This window comes from Mchenga conophoros, linkage group LG19 (assembly GCF_057382185.1).
Source record: "Mchenga conophoros isolate Kocher_MC1m ecotype Shallow Benthic linkage group LG19, M_conophoros_male_GT1.1, whole genome shotgun sequence".
Lineage (NCBI taxonomy): Eukaryota > Metazoa > Chordata > Actinopteri > Cichliformes > Cichlidae > Mchenga > Mchenga conophoros.
The window spans coordinates 1,193,971-1,214,353 of NC_140544.1; the positions used below are offsets into that span (position 1 = coordinate 1,193,971).

Genomic DNA, 20,383 nt, shown 5'->3' on the forward strand with positions numbered 1-20,383 from the left:
TTTTCTTTCACATTCTGTCTCTCACAGTTGAAGTGTACCTCTGGTGCAAATTACTGACCTCTGTCATCATTTTAGGTGGGGGAACTTGCACAATCGGTGGCTGACTAAATACTTTTTTGCCCCACTGTACATACACAGCAAAACAAAAACACAAACTCACACAGATCACACAAATACAGTCGGAAATATTTTCCAGGGACGCAAAAAATAAAACCTGTGAGGAAATGTTTTTAATACAGACATTTAATTTACTTTAAAATCAGTGAAGTTCTCATGTTTTAGCACACAAAGGGACTCACCCTGAACAGAAGGTCCTACTGGTGTCTACATGTATTTGTCTTTAGGGACAGAGGGGGACAGGGGCTTTAAGGCTGGAAGAGCAATCGATAAATGCAGTACATTAACGTTTATCATTCAGAGACGCGTCTCTGCAGTGGGAACAAAAGCAAATTTAACCCGTTTCCACACAAATCTCCACTCTGTCTATGATCAGACTCAAAGTGTGATTGGCATTCTGACTGATCAATGCCTGCCGATTGTCAGTAATCAGTAACTGCCTGTTCAGCGTGGCCCAACTAAGAACTGATACAAGGTCGGTGAGTCCTGCAGGTGTGTGAATATTAGAAATGTATGAATGGGTGAAGAGTGCAGGCTGGGACTGTATAAGTGTTACCACCCTCATCTACCACAGCATCGTGTTCGGCAGGCTCGCACTGATATTTTCACGTCATCACTGGGACAATTGCCCTGCTTTTTTTTCCTAGTGAAACATGAAAAGAGACTAATTTGAACACGATGTCGGCCCATCGGGCGCAGGCTGACCGGGAGGCATGTGGAAGATGCCATAGGACAATGAATTATGCATGCAGCATGAGACTGTGTGGGAACAACAGAGTTATTCATTATGCAAATATGCTAAATGGAATGAAATTGTCTTTGCTTACCAATGTCTGCCCACTGTGAGAAGGAGCATCCAGTGGGATCTGACATGCAAAGAGAGCCTTCATGGGTTAAGTAAACGTGTAATTTCTAGATGAACCTGTCACTTTAGGGAGCTGTGAAAAATCGGAGGAATCCCAGTGAAATTTAAACATCTGCGATTCTTAAAATTTACATTATTGTAAAAACGATGTTGAAAAAAAGGCTTGACAGCAACAGTCCAACTCTTTATCACTGTACAGCTTCTGTAATCAGCGCCCTGTTTGCAGCCTCTGATTCATGTACTCTCCTACACACTCACTACTTAATCTCAGCTGTGTTGTTAATAAACATGGTAATGTGTGCATGTGGGGCCTGCTCCCACAGGGCAGACCCACAGTGACATACGTTCCCTGAAATGAGTTGTGGCACAAATAAAATGGCCCCTGAGGTCTCCCAGTTAAATGGCAACACACTGGTGTCTGTATCTGCAGTAAGGTGGTCATTTTTCTCCATGGCGGCGCGCCACGGGCCCAGCTGGAGGAGGTGACATGAATCATTACAGTGCAGAAGAGAAGAAATAAAAACAGATTACTTAGCAGAGGAAAAGAAGTGAAAGGCTCAGCTCTGAAAACTCCAATATCCTCCTCCCCGTCTTAATGCAATGCAGATGTAACATACGAACAATACGACGTATACACACTGTCCTTTCACTTTTTATCCCACCATTGTGTAAAGCAGCAGCTACACGTACAGTTTGACAGCTTGGACCACTGAGTTTGTCTTTATGGACACTACTGCATAACGTACGCCGTAGCGATGGCTGGTAAATGTGAGGCTTTTATTTCCTCGCTGGGTGAAAAATGACGAAGCCTTGTTTCAGTTATTAAGATGTTGGAGTGCATCTGTGATCACTACAAGGTCACAACTGCAGCTAACGCTTTACTTTGAGCAGCAGACGGACACAAACATGTGAAACTGAAAGAATGGGCCTCTGTATCGTTGACGCATTTCATTACACTGTGACAAGATGTCTGTGTGGGTCCTCAGTCATCCAGGTCATGGTAGTCCTGAGAAGTTGTAAAGAAGCCACCTGGCCCTAAAGATCTGTGAGGAAGACAGCTGGCTTCTATCAAGCTCTAAGCAGGACTTAGAGTAAGTCCGTTTAATTCAGATTTGCCTGTTTGAGCTCAGTGACTGTAGTGCTTTAATGTCTTTTTAATAGCAGCACTTTCTATTACAGCTCGGTAATAAAGCGATAATAGTCAGGTAACAAGGCCAACACAAGTTATTACCACTTAGTTATCAAAGTAATAACCAGTTAATATACAAGTATTCTCAAGCAGCAACAGCAGTTAAAGAGTGTAATAGTACTAAACTGTATGTAATTGGAAAATAGGGGCCCAAAAACAGAGGAATAATGTGGAAATGTCAAAATGGCATGTCCATGAGGCAAAAATTATTAATGACAGTAACATAATACCTTAGTAACAACATGATAACCTGCCAGCTACAAGAAGTAATGTCTGCGAGTTTGGATTTTACCATTTTTATACAGAGATAAACTGTAATAACCTCATAATAACACTGTAATACTGGCTGCTGTTTTAGCACATTTGGGTAGTATTACTATATTATAATGTTTGAATTAATCCTACCTTAGGTTCCCAGAAGTCTGCCTTGCTTAGAAGCAATGATGTCAATATTATGTTTAATGCTCTGGTTGAGTAAATGTTTACATCTCTCTGGTAGATTTTGCTTAATATCAGGAAACAAATGCAAAATACAAACCTGTCTGTTTCTATTCAATAGCACATTAAGTTTGCTTTAATAGGTTATTAAAGTGTGATTGTTACCCAAAATACCTGTGATAAATTCCTGCTTATTACACAGGAGCTAACACTAACAAATGATTACAAGCATCAGGAAGTCTGGACTGAGCTGGAAACACTGATCCAAATCCACATGTTTCAAAGACAGGAAGAATAAGAAAACAATAATTATTGTTTTATCATGGATCACAGAATATAAAGGTCTATTTAACATCGTTTTTTCCAAATTTTAAAGGAATAATTTATACGAATACCTCAGACTTTGATGGGATTGCAGAGGACCCCCTTTCACACCACACCTTATATATGGATGACAACACAGTGCGGGAAAAATATTTCAGCTTGGACAGAAAGTAGTTATGGAACAGATATTTAAAATGTCCAGTACACAAAAGTAAGATCCCATCCATGTTCTCCTACTTCTCCAGCCCAGGGTTCTTCCATACTGGAAAATTAGATTTTTGAAATTAAACCAAGAATGATTGAAGTTGTTTGAGCAACAGTTTCACATCATTATAACTTTGCATGAAGTAAATTAATTAATTCATCTTTTTCAATTTTCTTTTGGAATATTTCATGTCTATCATTAGAAATAAACCATGATAACATTCACTCACATAGCTACAGTCTGAATGAACTGTTGAACATAGGGTGCTTAATTATATCAGTGTTATCTGACAGTCATATTAACGACATCTGGTTGTTTATCCATATTTATTATAATAATGTCATCTTATTTCAACACAACCTTGTTTTTTTGCAACCTTAGCCTCCAGTAACATTAGCTACAGTTAGCTACTCCCTCAGTGGTGTAAGTTCATAGCATGTGGTTCAGGTAATAATTACATTTGTGGTAGTTTCTGTGTAATAAGCAGGAACTAAAGCTGCAAAACATATAAAGGCTCACCTGCTCTTAAAAACCGACATAGATGTAACAGTGTGTGTGAAGCTGGATTCTTAAAGTTAGTTTTAAAACATCCTGTCCCAGTATAGAGCGTGACATCATCGGGTTGGTTGGTCGGTTGTGATCAACAGACTCTCATTAGTCTGCAGCTTTCTTTGTGAGTATTTACCACACGGCCTGTTCTAAGGTTCATTTTTTAGCACCCGACGGCTCTTTTTAGCTTCTCGTCTGTAAACACTCTGTATACTATTTCACGTGAGTCAGTTTATTTTGAAAAATCTCAACTTTTATTTATACGTGTGTTTTATATCCATTTTAATACCACATTAATAAAGTATCAGCTTACTAAAGCTTATTCATACAAATACCAAATATACAGTTTATTAAAAAAAATAAAAATGATCAAGACCAACGTACTTTTCTGTAATCTCAGTTTTTAATACTACTGTAAGTAACATTAGTCACTAAGTTAATCGTATATGGTATAAATTAATAACTACAAATAGATGATGGTAAATATAACTACAGCAGCTGCTAGTATGTGGCTTTAAATCCAAACATGCTATTATAATCAGCTGTTCTAAGCCAACATGGATCGCGAGGCAAGCCGAAAGGTGGCTAAAGCTGGCAGCTGGAGCCCTACTTCTTTGTCTTTATCCATGGGGAAAACAGAAAGTGCAGATTCCCAGTAGGCAGCAGTCTGCCACCTACTGGCAGAACCCAGATGATAACACGACCTCTGCTGTAGAATATGGTGTTCTTGGGTATTTTGCAAATCTTAGTCGTTACAGTTATTATCAGCTGCCATGGAAGCTCCGGTTGTTGTTGTTCAAGATGTAGTTGTTGTGTTTGTTGTAGTTGTAGTAGTACATGCAGAGTAAAAGAACATATTGTGCATGTTTAGCAGGTTTACTCTAGAGGGAAATGAGAACCAGAAACAAGGCAACGTTCCTCACATGCATGCACAGCGCCGATGCACATCTCACCACATATGGCGCTGAAAACAGCAGCAGACCACATACTGCTCGTGACAAACCACTTATACATGAGAAAATCCATCTGACGTTAGAATGCACACATATTTAAAAAGATAAATGTGTAGTCGATCGGAAATGATGGCGAAGCTTCGCTGCTGCCTCCAGAGCTGCTCATCAGCGTCACTTCTTCTCCTGCCACTCCAGAAGCGAGGGGGGCTGATTCATTCTGCTACCTTCTTTGTAGACACACAAATTATATTACTATCTTTTCAGCGTTAATGATGCCCTACTCTGGAAGACATCAAACTGAATGTGGACCTAATTAAAAACATGAACAAGAGAAGACTGATGTATCTGAGAGCAATTAGAGAAAAGGTCGATTCTCCTTGTTTCTGCGGGTTACTGAGAAGGACTGCGCAGTTTACTATGAATATTACACTAGTTCTCAAATAATGGCTAGCATTACCCATGGTTGTAAATCACTGATATGCATTATTTTGGTATCTACCATTATTGCACTGTGAATTTTATCATGAAGGTCTCAACAATGATTCATTAATGCTGTGTCAGCATAATCCAACCCTAACGTGGTTGCCTAAACAGTCGTAGGAACACCGCGTTCACCTACCAAACCCGTTCTTGTAGCACATGCACACACAGGAGAAGGGGAAGAGCGACACACTGTGTCTAAAAATAACAGAATAATTGCTTTCCTCCTGCAGTTCTAAAAGGCTGCCATCACCAGCAGTTTGAATGTTGTGCTCCACACTAACAGCAGCATTAACAGCCTCTCGGTTGTCATTTAGCAGTTTTAAACTGATTTATTCGTCCCCACTTCTCAGCTTGCTACGAGAACACGTGCACAGAGATGCTCCGACTATTACAGTGAAAGAAACTCCAAATAAAAATGATTAAACTACAGACCGAATGAAAGGCAAACATAAAGGTGTTTGGTAAAAGTCATTCTTTACTGGAATAAATCTGCTACGATGCTGACAGAGTCCTCTTATCTGACAGCTGGACTCCCTGATTCTGTACTATGACTCTGTTTCCTAATGTTGGAATTTTCACATATGTTGTGTCATTCTCTCCAATCACCAGTGGAAGACATGCAGTTGTCCACAGGTCTCTGAGAAAACAACCCTCAGCTCTCGTCACGTAAAACCTCACTAAACACTTTCACTTGTTTAAAGACTTCATTTTGTTTTAAAAAAAAGAAAAAAACAGATAAAACATCAAGAAACTGACGAGCTGTCAGCCTATTTTGCAGATTCAGCCCTTACTCGTCACATCCACACGACAGAGATATGTGATATGGGCCCATTAAGAAAAAGGAAAATGTGTGTCCATGTGGAGAAAAAGTGGAAATACTGTTTTGAGGGGGGGAAAGTTGAAATGTGGAAATGTTGCTTCAAGCCAAACAACTGCCACAGCTCCTCTCTGAAATGCCTCGGGTAGATACTGTGTGGCTTCAAAACACCAAGACGGCAAGAACAAAACACTTTATAGAGACAGTGGCGAGGTCACTGAGGCTGCATCCGTCTTTCATATAAAATTCCGTCTCAGACTTTTAATCTTTTTCAAAAAAGTACCCAAGTTTCTCTCTAAGAGTGAGAGACACCCATAAATGTAGATCAGCCATCATCTTTCACTCCTGTGTCATGTATAGTCGGCCTCACTGCGGGGACCGTTGTCACCCATCTTTCTGCTCACTTGAATGAAATAAAATTTGACATAAGTGAGGATGGCTGTTGTTCAGATGTTTTCAAATGTTCCACTGTTAATACGTCTGTTTTTACATTTATGTCTAGATTGGAAATTAGGGTGAAATCACTGTTGTTAGGATGCCTTATCATGAGAGGTGAAGCACACAACGTAATGTTAAAACTCACACATACGCACACAATTAAGACAGGCTCATGTGAAAAATCACAAAGGTTCATGCCTACAACATTTGGTCTTACAGTAGATCAAGTTTATCTGCTCTTACTTCCTTGCCAAGGTCTTCTCTGATAACCTGCTGGATCTCCTCCATGCTGCTCTCAGGAGCTCGGCTGTGGAGCACCTTTAGGGTAGATGTGTACTCCTCGGGCAGCAGGTAGTCCAGAGCACCAAGGTGCTGGCCCACTTTGATAAAAGTGCCCCGGTTGGCACAGCACAAGTCTCGAAGACGCTCTGCCGATCGCCTGTGCACCTGCAGGAGGTGACGGAAAACAATCATGACAGTTGATTAAAATGTATCAAGGTTGTTGCAGAAATGAAGACTTTCAGGGACAATGAAGGCTAAACACTGTTCGATGTGTGGCATGGCACTTCGTCCCAGTGCTTTAAAATGTTACTGTACCAGTAAACTTGCTAAAGAGACGAGGTAAAAGCTTGAAGCGTGTCTTTGGGAGCACTGACACACTGGAGATCATGGCAAGTTGACAACTGTGGCACAGCAGAGCAGACAAACTATTCCTTTTGTTCATGTTGTCATTGTTATGTTGAAACAGGAGCAAAAAGCTATCGAGTACATTTTGGTTTTACTGGTAATTTGAATCATGACATGAAGTGTTTACATAAAATACTGCTATTTGCAAAAATATATTAAAACATTCAGCTGTTCAACCATTAATTTATATGACAATGGTGTTCAGCATAGAGTATGACTTATTTCTATCAATCCTTTACAAATTTCTACTTACAAAAAGCACAAACAACCACAGAGAGAATCTACTGCAATAGAAATAAATCTACTGATGATCTCTTTGCTGAAAATGCAACAAATTTAGGATACGGGTCAGAGGGCTGCGCCTGGGATGGACTACATTACTACTTTAGTTCACTGAGCTTTGTGGGTATTTGTTTACTCACAGCTGTCTAAGGTCCCACCGTAGGACTTCAGTCAGGTGTGAACATTAAGTCTCTGTCTGCCCCCCAGGTTTTGACTTCTGCTATTTATCACTCGTTTTTTTTCTTCATTGTTCGTTACCCAGTTTCTTTTCACCTGTGCCTCCTTTTCCCGAGCTCCCTCGTTGCCCTCTAGTGTGCATATAGGGCATCTTCCTCTCAACCCTTGTCACAGCGTCTGTTTTTGCTCCTTGTGTCACACAGTCTGATTTGTTACTGGATGGATTTCAGCAGTGTTGAGTGTCTTTTAATGTCATGTAACTCATTTAGACGTCTAGGAAACTTCAAACTGCATGGTACAAGGAGCAGCTGTGACTGGCACCACTGTGTGGTACCGTGATGTCATACCAACTGTCCACGTGAAATCACAGAGCAGGTCAGCGGATGCATAGTGTGCAGAGTCCTTCACTACAGAGCTGCAAACTTCATGAGGTCTTGAGATTAGCTCTACAACGGTGCACAGACAGCTTCATGAGCTGAGCTTTCATGGCTGAGTAGCTGCATCCAAGCTGTACAAGGCAATGCAGTGTAAAGCACGCCACAACTAGACTCTAGTGTAAACATGTTCCCTCAAGTGATGATTGATGGTTCTCTGTCTGGCGATGGACCAGTCAGAGTTTGCCAGATGTGGTGTTTCTCAGGAGATGGGCTCTGCCCCTCAGTTCCAGTGAAAGGAACACGCAATGCTGCAGCACGAATGCGCTTCTGGAAGGATGGTCAGAAATTCCCATTAACTTACAACCAAACCAGAAGGCTTGAAGCTATTACAGCTGCCAGTTAAAACCTTAGGAATAAATAACAGGATGTCACTCATGTTCGTATACTTGTGAAGGCAGATGCACAAACATTTCTGGCCACATAGTGCATTTAATTCCTGTTTACAGAGCTTCAGAGTCAGAGATTCCTGTTTTGGTTTTACTTCTGAAAGAAAAATGAACCAATGTCAACACAAAGGTCCTGCAAAAATAACAGGAATCATATTAATACAATGTATCTTCAAACTGCAGCTAAAATATAACAAAACAGTTACGAACAAACAGAATACGATACACATGTCTATAAAATCTAAATGAAAAACATCAATAAAAACAAATGACACCCTAAGCCTCTAGAAAGCATCTTCTGTGCTCTGGTCTCTACGTGTCTGCATGTCTGTGCTGGCAGTCCTGTCCCGTCTGTCCCATTTGAACCAGCTGGAAGTGATAATGCTTATAGAGCTCGTCTCCTGAGGCCAGTGCAAATAAAGAGGCATGAAATTAGCTCCCCTTAACCTCTCTAACCTCCAGCAGACACACATGAAAACACTCCAGGGCGCACACACATACAGCCACGCAGCATGCTCCCATAGGACCGTTTGACATGAGTGTCATCTGGACGATGATGACAAAGCAATGACAGGAACAAGTCACCAGAGATTACCAGATGAGTCTTTCTGCTTAGCCATGCACCAGGACGCCTTTTTGTAACAAGCGCCATCACCAGAGCCACACTGTTAATGCGGTGTTTCAAAAATACTAAGTTTGCATTTATACATTTTATTCATATACATTACTTATTCTGCATGGCTTTCATACTGAAATCAGCACAAATTCTATCAAGATAGCACAACAGCAGCACTTACACAATATGAGTCTCTGAATGTAAATTCATATCCAAGACTATACGCAGTAAAAAGCTTTTAGTTCTAATATTTGGAGATAAGTAATAAAAAGAAGACGTTTTGGGGGAAATGCTGCTTTCACATGTAGAGAGGTTGAAAAACGAAAAATGTAAAACAGAAAGCCTCGTGCCATTAAATTATTTTAAAAATTATTTTAAATGAAAAACTGATATTGAACATCAGAAGTTTAAAAAAATGCAATTTCTAAATTTTGACCTTTGTCCTATGGCTTCAGTGAGAAATGATTTCTTTTGTTTTAATAAGGCTGCAACGACTCCTGGAGTTATTGGAATAACTGGATTATATTATCAGAAATCCTCGATGCGAACTGTTTCCTTAGATGCTGACGCACCTGTGAAACGCCACGGCAGACACGGAGACATTTTCGTGCTTTGCAGCACGCTTTACTGAGGCTCACTATTCACACAGTCCCGCTGCCAGCCGTACTCACATCAACACAACAAACCCCCAACCACAGGACCCAGTGGAAAAAACACCTGATCAACAAACTGACATGAAGAGAAGCGAACGTTGTAGCTGCTCCATCAGTAATGAAAGTTTGGGACGATGGTGAAGTTGGGCCGCCTGCTGAAGGCTGAGGCAGTGACCTGCAACAAACAGGGGTGAGTCTAAAGGGGGGCATGGGTGTACTAGACCATATTTATGTCTGGCTTTTGTTATTTTACTTTTGTACAATATTTTTCAGATTTTAAGAGAAAATATTATCTGAATAAAGTTGTATTAAAATCTTAAAAATATAAAAATACAAGCTTTTTTTCCCCTACAGGCCAATAAAAATGTACACGGGCTACTGACCTGGGCCACTGAATTATTATTAACATTAATTATTAACATCTACACCACAGCTGTCGAACTCCAGGCCTCGAGGGCCGGTGTCCTGCAGGTTTTAGATGTGTCCTTGATCCAACACAGCTGATTTAAATGGATAAATGACCTCAACATGTCCTGACGTTCTCCAGAGGCCTGGTGATGAACTAATCATCTGATTCAGGTGTGTTGACCCAGGGTGAGATCTAAACCCTGCAGGACCGGCCCTCGAGGCCTGGAGTTCGACACCCCTGATCTACACCATTATAACATCTGTTTTTGCATCAAAGCACAGAAATTCTAATGTTGACATGCCCACTTTTCTTCATTACAGTCACCACCTCTTTAAAAGGCTACCAACACACACTCATTAAACACACACACACACACACAAATCTATGTCATCCAGCAGATGATTTTTGCCACCTATTAATGTAAGAAAGCCTTCCAAGAAGACAGAGTATAGGTAATTTTACTTTATGCTTTAGTTTAGATTGTTTTATTTGAAATTATCGTACTTGAGATCATTTATTTCAATTTAATTTTAATATATCGTGTAAAAGCCACGCTAGGTTTTTTTTGCTTGACAGAGATTGTACACAGTTTTTAAAACATTGCATTTCTAAATTGTAAACCAAAGAGCAGTTCATTTTAAAATACCTCTCATTTGAATATTTATTAATACTCTATTAATAAGGCAGAAGACTTTTGTCCAATTACACGGCTAAACGATGGAATAATCAATTATTTTTGTTCATCAAATAATCAGGAATAATCTTAAGTAACACAGACGGCCTCGGCCATACAACGAGCGATTATGCTTAAACCGAAGGCCCATTTTGAGCCAGGGAAAAACAAGCAACAACAGAAATCAGGTTAGTTAACAGTTCAGAGAAAGGTGTGACTCAGTGTAACACGACCACTCAAAGTTTACTTTTATTATGTTTTCAAATTAATTTGTATTTGTGGTACAGAACATCCAGGTTTGCTTGGTTATAAAGATCATTTCTGTGTAGATGAAGATATTGTAACAAAAGAAAACAACCTTTAACTTAACCTGAAGAAAAAGCTGTGTAAATAAATCTGTGTCTGAACAAATCCTTGGCCTTTGACTCGTACAGTGAGTGAATCCAGTTCCTCTGTTATCCTCAGGGGCATCTGTTGCCCTCTGACAGAGAAAGGTCACAGCAGATCAACAGTGATCGCCTTTATCCTGTGACAAAACATTTCTGCTCTAGGGTTACAATAGCGCCATCCACAGGACACGAGGTGTGTAGTTTGGTGTTTAAGTACTACTGAAGAAAATACAGATAACTGTTTAAAAAAAGACAACGTCCACATCTACTCAGGTGTAAATAGCTTAATAAATGAAATCATCATTTTAAAGCTGTATTTTGTATTTACCCAGGTTGTCTTTGTCTAATAGTAGAATTTGTTTGATGGTCTAAAACATTTAAGGTGGAATCAGGACGGGGTAAATTCTTTTTCACAGCTTGAATAGGTTGCTGACCTCCATGACCCGAAGCTGATTTAGCTGTTAAGAAAATGGATGGACTGAAGAAAGAGAACAAAAATATCCAACGTGCATTATTCATAATCTTCATATCATTGCTACAACAAAACAGAGATGACATACTGCTCTTTTATCTCCGTCTGGTCAAAAGTCTTCAAACTGCCTAGACGGTTCTCGCAAAATATGTTTGGAAGCTAATTTTGAGGTTCCTCAGAACGAAACCGTGGCGTCAGTTTGTCACTTATTGCCTAATTATCAGATCGATCTTCTCTCCTCTCACTCGCCTCCCTTCCAGTAATCGGGAGCCTTGTGGGATGCTGGCAAACTCACAGCTTGAGGATGACATCACCATGGTAATGCGCCTCTGACAGCCTGAGGGAAATGCTGCTCTGGGATAGGCTGATGCTCACCACCGCCCACGATCTACACAAATGTGCAGTCCCACCAAATGGACCAGTTAGCAAATTAGATGCATTAGTTCATCTGTGGTACAGACCAGAGCCACAGGAGCTGAGTGTAGAATGCATTTGCGTATCTCTATGTTCATCCTCTTCACACAGTTGGTGAGGACAGAAAATAAAGGCTGGAAAACCATGTGTGTTTGTGTGAGCTTCAGAGGGCGGTGTGTTCATGGATAAAAGGATTAGACAATGAGGGAAGAATGGAGGGATAAGCAGAAGTGAAACGGGAGTAAAGGAAGGTGATAAAAAGGAGGCACGGGAAGATGTTGAACTAACAGCAGCGGCATCTTTGTATCTGTGACGAGTTCAAAGTCTGTTAAACGTGTATATTTACCTATACCTGTCCACTGGAGTGGCACTGAACTAGTGGTTCAGGAAATATTCATAGTATAATAATCCACTGTATACACCAAAAAAAAAAAATCTCCAAGAGGAGACAGAGGTATTTGGATTGAGAAATATAAAAACTGCTTAATTTATCCTAAGCATGTCTGCTCTGCAAATTTATTATAATTAACTAAAATAAACACTTATGCTATGGCTACAACCCTGGTTGTCCAATTAGCACAAGTAGTTGTCTCATTATAACGAGACCTCCAGCGTGGCCTTATCAGAACCACAAACACCATTATGGCACCAGCAGGCCAGGTGCCATAATGGATAAAGGTAAGTGGTCATTCTGTCTAAATACCCTGAGCTCTGTCCATGTCAATCTGCAGCGCAAAGACTCAACATAAGGTATGGAGCCGGTTTTGCTCTTCAGGGGCGAAAGGCAGACAATAAAAGGCAGCCGACAGTCTTCCTTTCCTTTTCCAGATGTCCAGAAAATATTACCCAGAAATATCTGCCAGATGCACCTTGATCGGTGAGAAGGCCTCATCCATTTCAACCAGAAACTGCAGAAATGATATAATCACTACAACAGAGGACTGAAATGCAGTTCTCACCAGATGTTGCTAACAATCCATCTAACCTACACGTGCAAAGACATCAAATCATAGATTTCCACAAATTAAGTGTAATAATGAGAAATGACGCAGGGAAAACGTATTGAACACATGACGAAGTGGAGGTGTAAAAAGGGGAAGTCACGACACCAGCTGAAATCCTTTAGTAATTAGAAAACAATCCTGCAACTTCATGCAAATTCATATCAGCTAGTTCAGTCCCAAATGGCGACCTATAAAAAGGTGTGTCATTGCCAAGGTGTCGCACAAGAAACATCTTATGATGGATAGAATAAGACCTTCACAACCTTAATGTTGGGAAAACCACTGCTGACACTACTAAAGGTTCTGATGAGCAATGTTGGACATCTACGGTTTGATTTCTTTGCATGTATGGATTGGACGGGTTGTTACTGACATCTGGTGAGATTTATCAATAGCACTTTTTTTTAATGTTATATATATACATAGTTAGAAAAAATACGTATTTTACCCACTGTATTTACCGCTGTACCAAACAAAGGAGGTCTCTGCCTACTGTCAATGGTCACTGTATGCTAGTGTGTGTAACCTAGGGGACCTCCTGCTTGTCTGCTGATGTATGCAACAACTGTAGAATTTTCTTACCTGACTAATACATGATTACCTTTCAGCCAAGGGAGGAAATGTTTTAGCAACAGATGAACTGCCAGCATTTCCAGACAGTTTATGTGGTTAGAGCACATCTGTGGGCCCCATCTCTCAGCCCAGACCATAAGACAGAAATCTACAGAGACTACTTTCCTGACTGAATCTGTCATCAAGGTAATGCCCTGAATCAAGGAACTTTCACTGGTAACAAGTACATAGGGATTTTGTGGAGACCCTTACTGCCCAGTAAGGCCACGTGGCACCAAACCCTTCCACATACAGGTGTCCCAGTTGTATTGCCACTACAGAGGAAGCCATCAGATCCAGTAGAATTGTCACTGTTTGAGGATAACAGCATTGACCCTGAAGATTTCTGAGGATAGAAAAGCTTTCACTAGGAGGAAGATTAAACTGAGTGCTCTAAACAAAATGCAAATAACCAACGAGACAGGCCAGACTCAAACACAGGACTCAGGAGATCAGATATGGTGAGTTTATTTACAGTGCTCGTGAAAGGAAAACTATTTACAACATCTTCAGGCAGGGATAAATCCACAGTCTCTCTTTTCAAGTTCCTTGGAAAGGAAACCGAACAGGAACAGAATCGTCTCCACAGCTCTCTCACACATAAATCGCTCTCACTGGGGAAAAACACCGGGGCTTCTGCACAGAGGAGGGGACACGTACGTAGTCGTTGTGCAAACTGGAAACAGACTTACTGATCAGAGACGGTTTCACAGTGTGGTCGGTTCAATGCTCTGGTGAAGACCGAAAGTTTGCTCCCAGCATAAGTAGTGGCAGACTGATCAGCAGACGGCAAACAGGTGATCTTGATTACTTCAGGTGTGATGGAGAGGAGGTAAGCACACACACAAACACACCACACACTTCACAGAGAGAGAGAGAGACGCACAGAAGGACTTGAGGACCGTTAGAGTAGCACCCAAACAAGAGCCTTCCGGCGACCCGCCAGGTTTATCAGGATGGTTGTCTCTAAGCATGGTTTTATCCAATATGGCTGATTGAGGAACCCAGGAAGGTTCCTCCAGCATGTACCCCTCCCAGTTCACGAAACGCTGAAGCCTTCTCCCACGTCTAACTTCCATGAGCCGCCTTACCAAATATGTTGGTAAGCCATTGATGAGCTGGGCAGGTGGGGGAAGGTTCAGACGCAGGGCACAGAGGACTCGAGACAGGGTTTCAAATGAGAGACAGAAAACGTTATGGATTTGCATATTGTGCAGAAACTTGAGACGTTCAGACACAGGGTTGATAATGGCATGTCTTCAAAAGGGCTGATAAATTTGGACAACATTTTCCTGATTGAGTTCTTCATGTGCTTAGTGGAACGCCAACCCTTCCAACCTCGTCATTAATGGGGTCACTTGATGCGTCTGTTGGCAAGGTGCTTATTCTGCTCCTTGGTGGCAGCTTGACTGACCACGCTGCTTTCTAGAGTCGAAAACACTGTGACGGTGGTGCTGGATGGATAGAACAGTGCACTCACCTTCAACTGATGTAAACAATGGCAGCTGATAACCCAAGGATGCCTTTAAGGGTGAGAGGCCGGTGGCAGAGGAGGTAAGGGAATTGTGTACGTACTCAATCCAGGTCAATAGAGTGTTCCAGGTGGAAAGGTTGGAGAAATCAGGTTGGACACTTTTTACCCGAGTGTCCAGAAGATATGGCCGCAGGTCTGGTGATACGATTACAAAATCGATCATCGACCTGTGGCTTGGTAGCCATCTTGGTAGCCGGGGATTAGTCCGCCAGGGCCTCCACTTCTGGCCGCCGCCTGGCACACAATGCACCCAACCCCTACAGAGCCTCCTGTGGGTGGTGGGCCTGTAGGAGGATGTGCCCTTGTCCTTTTTTCGGGCTGTGTGTGCCGGGCCCCATGGACTAAGACCCGGCTACCAGATGCTCGCCCTAGGGCATCCTCCCTGGGCCTGGCTTGAGGACAAAGCCCCGGTAACCCTATCCCGGGCAGGATGAACTGTTCCCTTGGTGTTCTACTTGTAGGGGTCTTCTGGATTGCTCTTTGTCTGGTCCATCACCCAGGACCAATTTACCATGGGAGACCCTACCAAGGGACAGAGCCTCTGGAGAACATAGCCCCTGGGGTCCCTGGAACACACAAACCCCTCCACCATGATAAGGTAGCGATTTGCGGAGGGTCTAAAATTAATTATTTAGTAATTTTTATATATAGATGTGTTATTTTATAATGATCATACAACAGTTTTTGGAAAAATAAAAACAAAAGTAAACTGCCTTCACAATACTGTATGAGGTTCTGTCTATATCTGGTTGCCTGTTGCTAATGTTAAACGAATTCTGTGTTAGTAGCAGGTTAAACCCTTAAATATGTTTTTACAGAGGAGTACCCTTTGATTAGAAACGTATTATTTTCTTTCTCTTTAACTCTGTGTCTGTTTGCACATGTAATTAAAGCACAGGCCTCTGAGCTGGGTCCTCGCTGTGCAGGTTGATGGACAGTCTTCAGATGCCGTTAAGCACAGATGGTAAATTATTTTCAAGGAATAACTCCTACCCACCCTTTGTGCTCTCTGAATATGTGCAAGTGATAAAGACAAAGTCACAAGGTCTTGGCCAGTCACTCCATCACCTCAGCCAAACTGCTATGAAAACATTAAGTGTTCTTTAATTTTATAATATTCAGTCTATGGAATGAATATTGGTGGATGCACCAACAAGAACCAAAAGACTTAGAATCTACTTTTAAAATAATATTTTTTTGTATGCATACAGTGCTTTCACAGATTCAATATGGACATCATACATAACAGCTGTCAATATTACAGATGCCACTATGATGGAGTTCTGGATCCAGCAGAGAAACCAGCCTTCTCCCCTTAACATCGGGCTCGCTAATGTTCAGGTCCTTAACAACAAACTGGACAAGCTGCGCGCACAGATTAAGCATCAAAAGCTCATCAAGAACTGCTGTGATTTTGCATTCACAGAGACATGGCTGGAGCCCAGTGTGCCTCCTGAGCTGTTTACACGAGGTGATATATTGGCTCTGAATGCAATGTGCAACGTTATTAGTGATTCAGAGAATTCTAAACCAGAGGCAGCATTCATTGTTTAGGGAGACTTTAATAGAGCCGGTATGGAGACAGTTCTCCCAAAATTCTATCAGCATATTTCTTTTTCTACAACAGGCGATCAGACACTGGATCATTGTTACATCCCATCCAAACACTGTTACAAACTCCACCCCTACCCTGCACTTCAGACGACACACCACAGTTCCATACTGCTATTTTCTGCATACAGGCAGAAACCTGAACAGGAAAGCCTAGTTTCCAGAAACACTTTCAAATGGAATATTAGAAAGTGGTCTCCAAGACCAGACATCCTTCCAGATTGAAAGTCTCAGAGTGTCACCTCTACTCCTCCCTGAGATCCTGGATCCTCTTCAGTTTGCCACAGGCGACGCCCTCGCCTCCTCGACTTAGAAAAAGGGAACACATATGTGAGAAAGTGAAAGATGTCTATCTGCAGATGGATTTCCAACTTCATGAAAAGGACCCAGGTGGTGAGAGCTGGTAAATGCACATCCTCCTTGTTTATGACAAACACAGGAACGCTACAGGACTGTGCTCTTTACTCATAACTGTGTTTCTAAGCACAGCTCCAATGTCATCACTTTATTGCCAAATGACACGACCGTTGTGGGCTCAATCACAAACAATGATCAGCCAGCCTACAGAGAGAAGATGAAAGCACTAAACAGCTGGTGCCAGGACAATCTGTGTCAGCGTCACTAAAGGGAATGATAGTGGACTGCAAGATTGCAACATGGAACACTGACCCATCCATATCACTGGTGCTAACGCTGAAAGAGTCAGCACCTTTAAGCTCCTCTGTGATTCCAGTTCTTTTCTTCACACAGACATTGTGGTTACCTTGGCCTCCAGAAACACTGTGAGGAACCTTGGTGTCTTTTTGACCATGGTACATCCTTGAGTGCACATATTAAACAAATGTGTAGGACTGCTTTCCTGCATTTCGACAAAATTATTTGCACAACATACATAGAAACATCATGTCTGGCAGTGATGATAAAAACTAGTTTATGCATTTATTACTTCCAGGCTTGACTACTGTATTTCATTATTATCATCAGGTTCTCAGAAGCTTGCTGAAAAACCCCAAGTGTTCCAAAATGCTGCAGCACAAGTACTGAAAGAGGCCAGAGACCATATTTCTCCCATACTAGCTTCTCTTCAGTGGCTTCCTGCTAAATCCAGACTAACTTAAAATTCTTCTCCACATATACAAGGTCCAAACCATGTCCTGTCTCATGGTGCTGTATACCCAGATAGAAAAATTCACTCTTGGACTGCTGGCTTATTTGTGGTTCCTACGGCATTCAAACGTAGAAAGAGAAGAAGAGCGTTCAGCTTTCTCCTGTTTTCACTCTCTCATGGCACATGCCTACACCTTCCTGAGAAATTGTTTTCTTATATGGGGTCGTCTGATTGTTGGGGGTCTTTGCTAAAGCATATAGTTAGGGCTGGACCAGGTGACCCTGAATCCTCCCTTAGTTAAGCTGCAATAGATGTAGGCTGCCGGGGGATTCCCATGATGCATTGAGTTTTTCCTTTCCAGTGACCTTTCTTACTCACTATGTGTTAACAGACCTCTCTGCATCGAATCATGTTATTAACCTCTGTCTCTCTTCCACAGCATGTCTTTATCCTGTCTTCCTTCTCTCACCCCAACCAATCACAGCAGGCCCCGCCCCTCCCTGAGCCTGGTTCTGCCGGAGGTTTCTTCCTGTTAAAAGGGAGTTTTTCCTTCCCACTGTCGCCAAAGTGCTTGCTCATAGGGGGTCATATGATTGTTGGGTTTTTCTCTGTATGTATTATTGTAGATTCTGCCTTCCAATATAAAGCACCTTGAGGCGACTGTTGTTGTGATTTGGCGCTGTATAAATCAAATTGAATTGAAATTGAAAAGTTGGGTCTTTACAACATAAAGTGTCTTGCATTGACTGTTGTGTGAGCTATTATACACAATATATTTGTATAAATTGAAATAATACAATCAAAGCCTTTCTTTCAGTTACTGCATCTAAACATTTCCACTATCTGTTCATCATTTCTGCACATTGGCTTTGAAGTTTTGCTCATTACAACCTTCATGACAGAATCAACTTGGTATTTAGGAGTTTTTCTTCACAAAAACTACTTAATTAAAGTCCTTTCAGTAAATTTCAGTTGGATGAAGATAGAACTGGGCGATATGAGATTTGTTCATATCACGATATGTTTTTTTCATTTCAGGCGATAACGATATCTATCACGATATAAGCCAAATAACTATATTTGTAAGATTTAAATGTGCCGTTGCTCACAAGTAAAATGTGAAATAATCAGCAGCTTGTTTTTATTTAAATATTTATTTCCTATAATAAGTTCAACAGGGTAGATGTACTTAAGGAACATGAGACTTTTTCAGCTAAATAAAGGCAAATATTGCAAACTACACAAAAGGCAGCCGCTAAAGCGTTTAAGTTTCAAAATAGAACAAACGAAACAGACTAAATTGTCAATTCCACTTAGAAACAAAATATTAATTCTAAAAATAAATCTTAGTTTGTTTTACAGAAGAACAGACAAAACTGACTAACTTTTGTCAATATCAAATAAACTGAGAACTAAAAGGAAATTCTCAATCTCTCCTTGTTGTATAGCTGAGCTTTTCAAACAGTTTTAACAGTTACTTTAGTCTGACAAAAGCCGAATGACGAATTAGCGCTTCCAGTCAGAGACTGAGGCTACGTCCACACGTACACGGGTATTTTTGAAAACGGAGATTTTCCGTTTTCGTTTTAAAAAATAATCCCGTCCACACATAAAGGCAGAAATGAAGGAAAACGCTGCTATGAACATGCCAAAGCAGCAGGTGGCGCTAGATTCCTAACCATGCAGAAATACTGGCCAATCAGAAGTCTAGAAGCCTCGGTGGGAAAAAGTAAACAAAGCTGGGGCATAGAAGCAGAACCGAGTCGTATGTGTGGAGGGACAGTAACTGTGTGTATATGTAAGCATTTAAACACTGCAGAGAGTAGAATTAACAGTATTGTAGAAATTCATTTCACTGAAACAATAACGTGGCGCACAGTGTGACGCATGCACCAGTTTATTGTATTTCCAGACTTGCTTTCGGCACATTTACAGTGCACGCTACTCTGTTTTTTGTCAGACTTGAAATAGCCGAAATACCTTCACACTACGGAACTTCTATGGCTCTTCCGTTCGACAATCTCTCCGGCGTTGGAACCATCATCTGTTTTCTCTTCGGTCACGCTCGGTTGATTTTTCTAGTCGGCACACTCATTTCCTCCATTACCCGCTGGCTGCTTCCCAAACAAACACATGTGCGGCTTGGCACTTGTGCTGTACGTAACAAGTCACGCGACGTGACGCTGCGGCTGTGATTGGTTCGGCTCTGCGCTACTTAATTTGGATTGGCTGACCTTTTTTTTTTTTTTTTTTTTTTTAAAGAGGACAAGAGCGGCGAGGTCTATCGCGATAGCTTAATTTCTCTATCGAGTAAAAGTTATATCGCGATACATATCGTTATCGTTCTATCGCCCAGCTCTAGATGAAGATCTGGAAATTGATTTAGATATTGTAAAACATTATGTTGTACTTTGGTAATTATGGCTGCTGTCATGCTGCTTGACCAAATGTGATACAAAAAATTAATTCTTTCCCGTCCTGCTGGTGAGGCATCCTGGCCAAGGTCTAACAGCCTCAAACCATAACACTAACACCGCCGTG

At 41.3% G+C, this 20,383-nt stretch overlaps 1 protein-coding gene across 3 annotated transcripts in view; it reads right to left on the minus strand.

Annotated features, from left to right (window-relative positions):
* adck1 (aarF domain containing kinase 1) overlaps positions 1 to 20,383 on the minus strand; it is a 90,525-nt gene that overhangs the window by 41,938 nt on the left and 28,204 nt on the right. For all 3 annotated transcript variants that reach the window (XM_085257348.1, XM_085257350.1, XM_085257349.1), the window contains one exon: positions 6,622 to 6,825. In XM_085257348.1, coding sequence (XP_085113474.1) covers positions 6,622 to 6,825 — 204 coding nt within the window. The remainder of the gene's footprint in view (positions 1 to 6,621; positions 6,826 to 20,383) is intronic.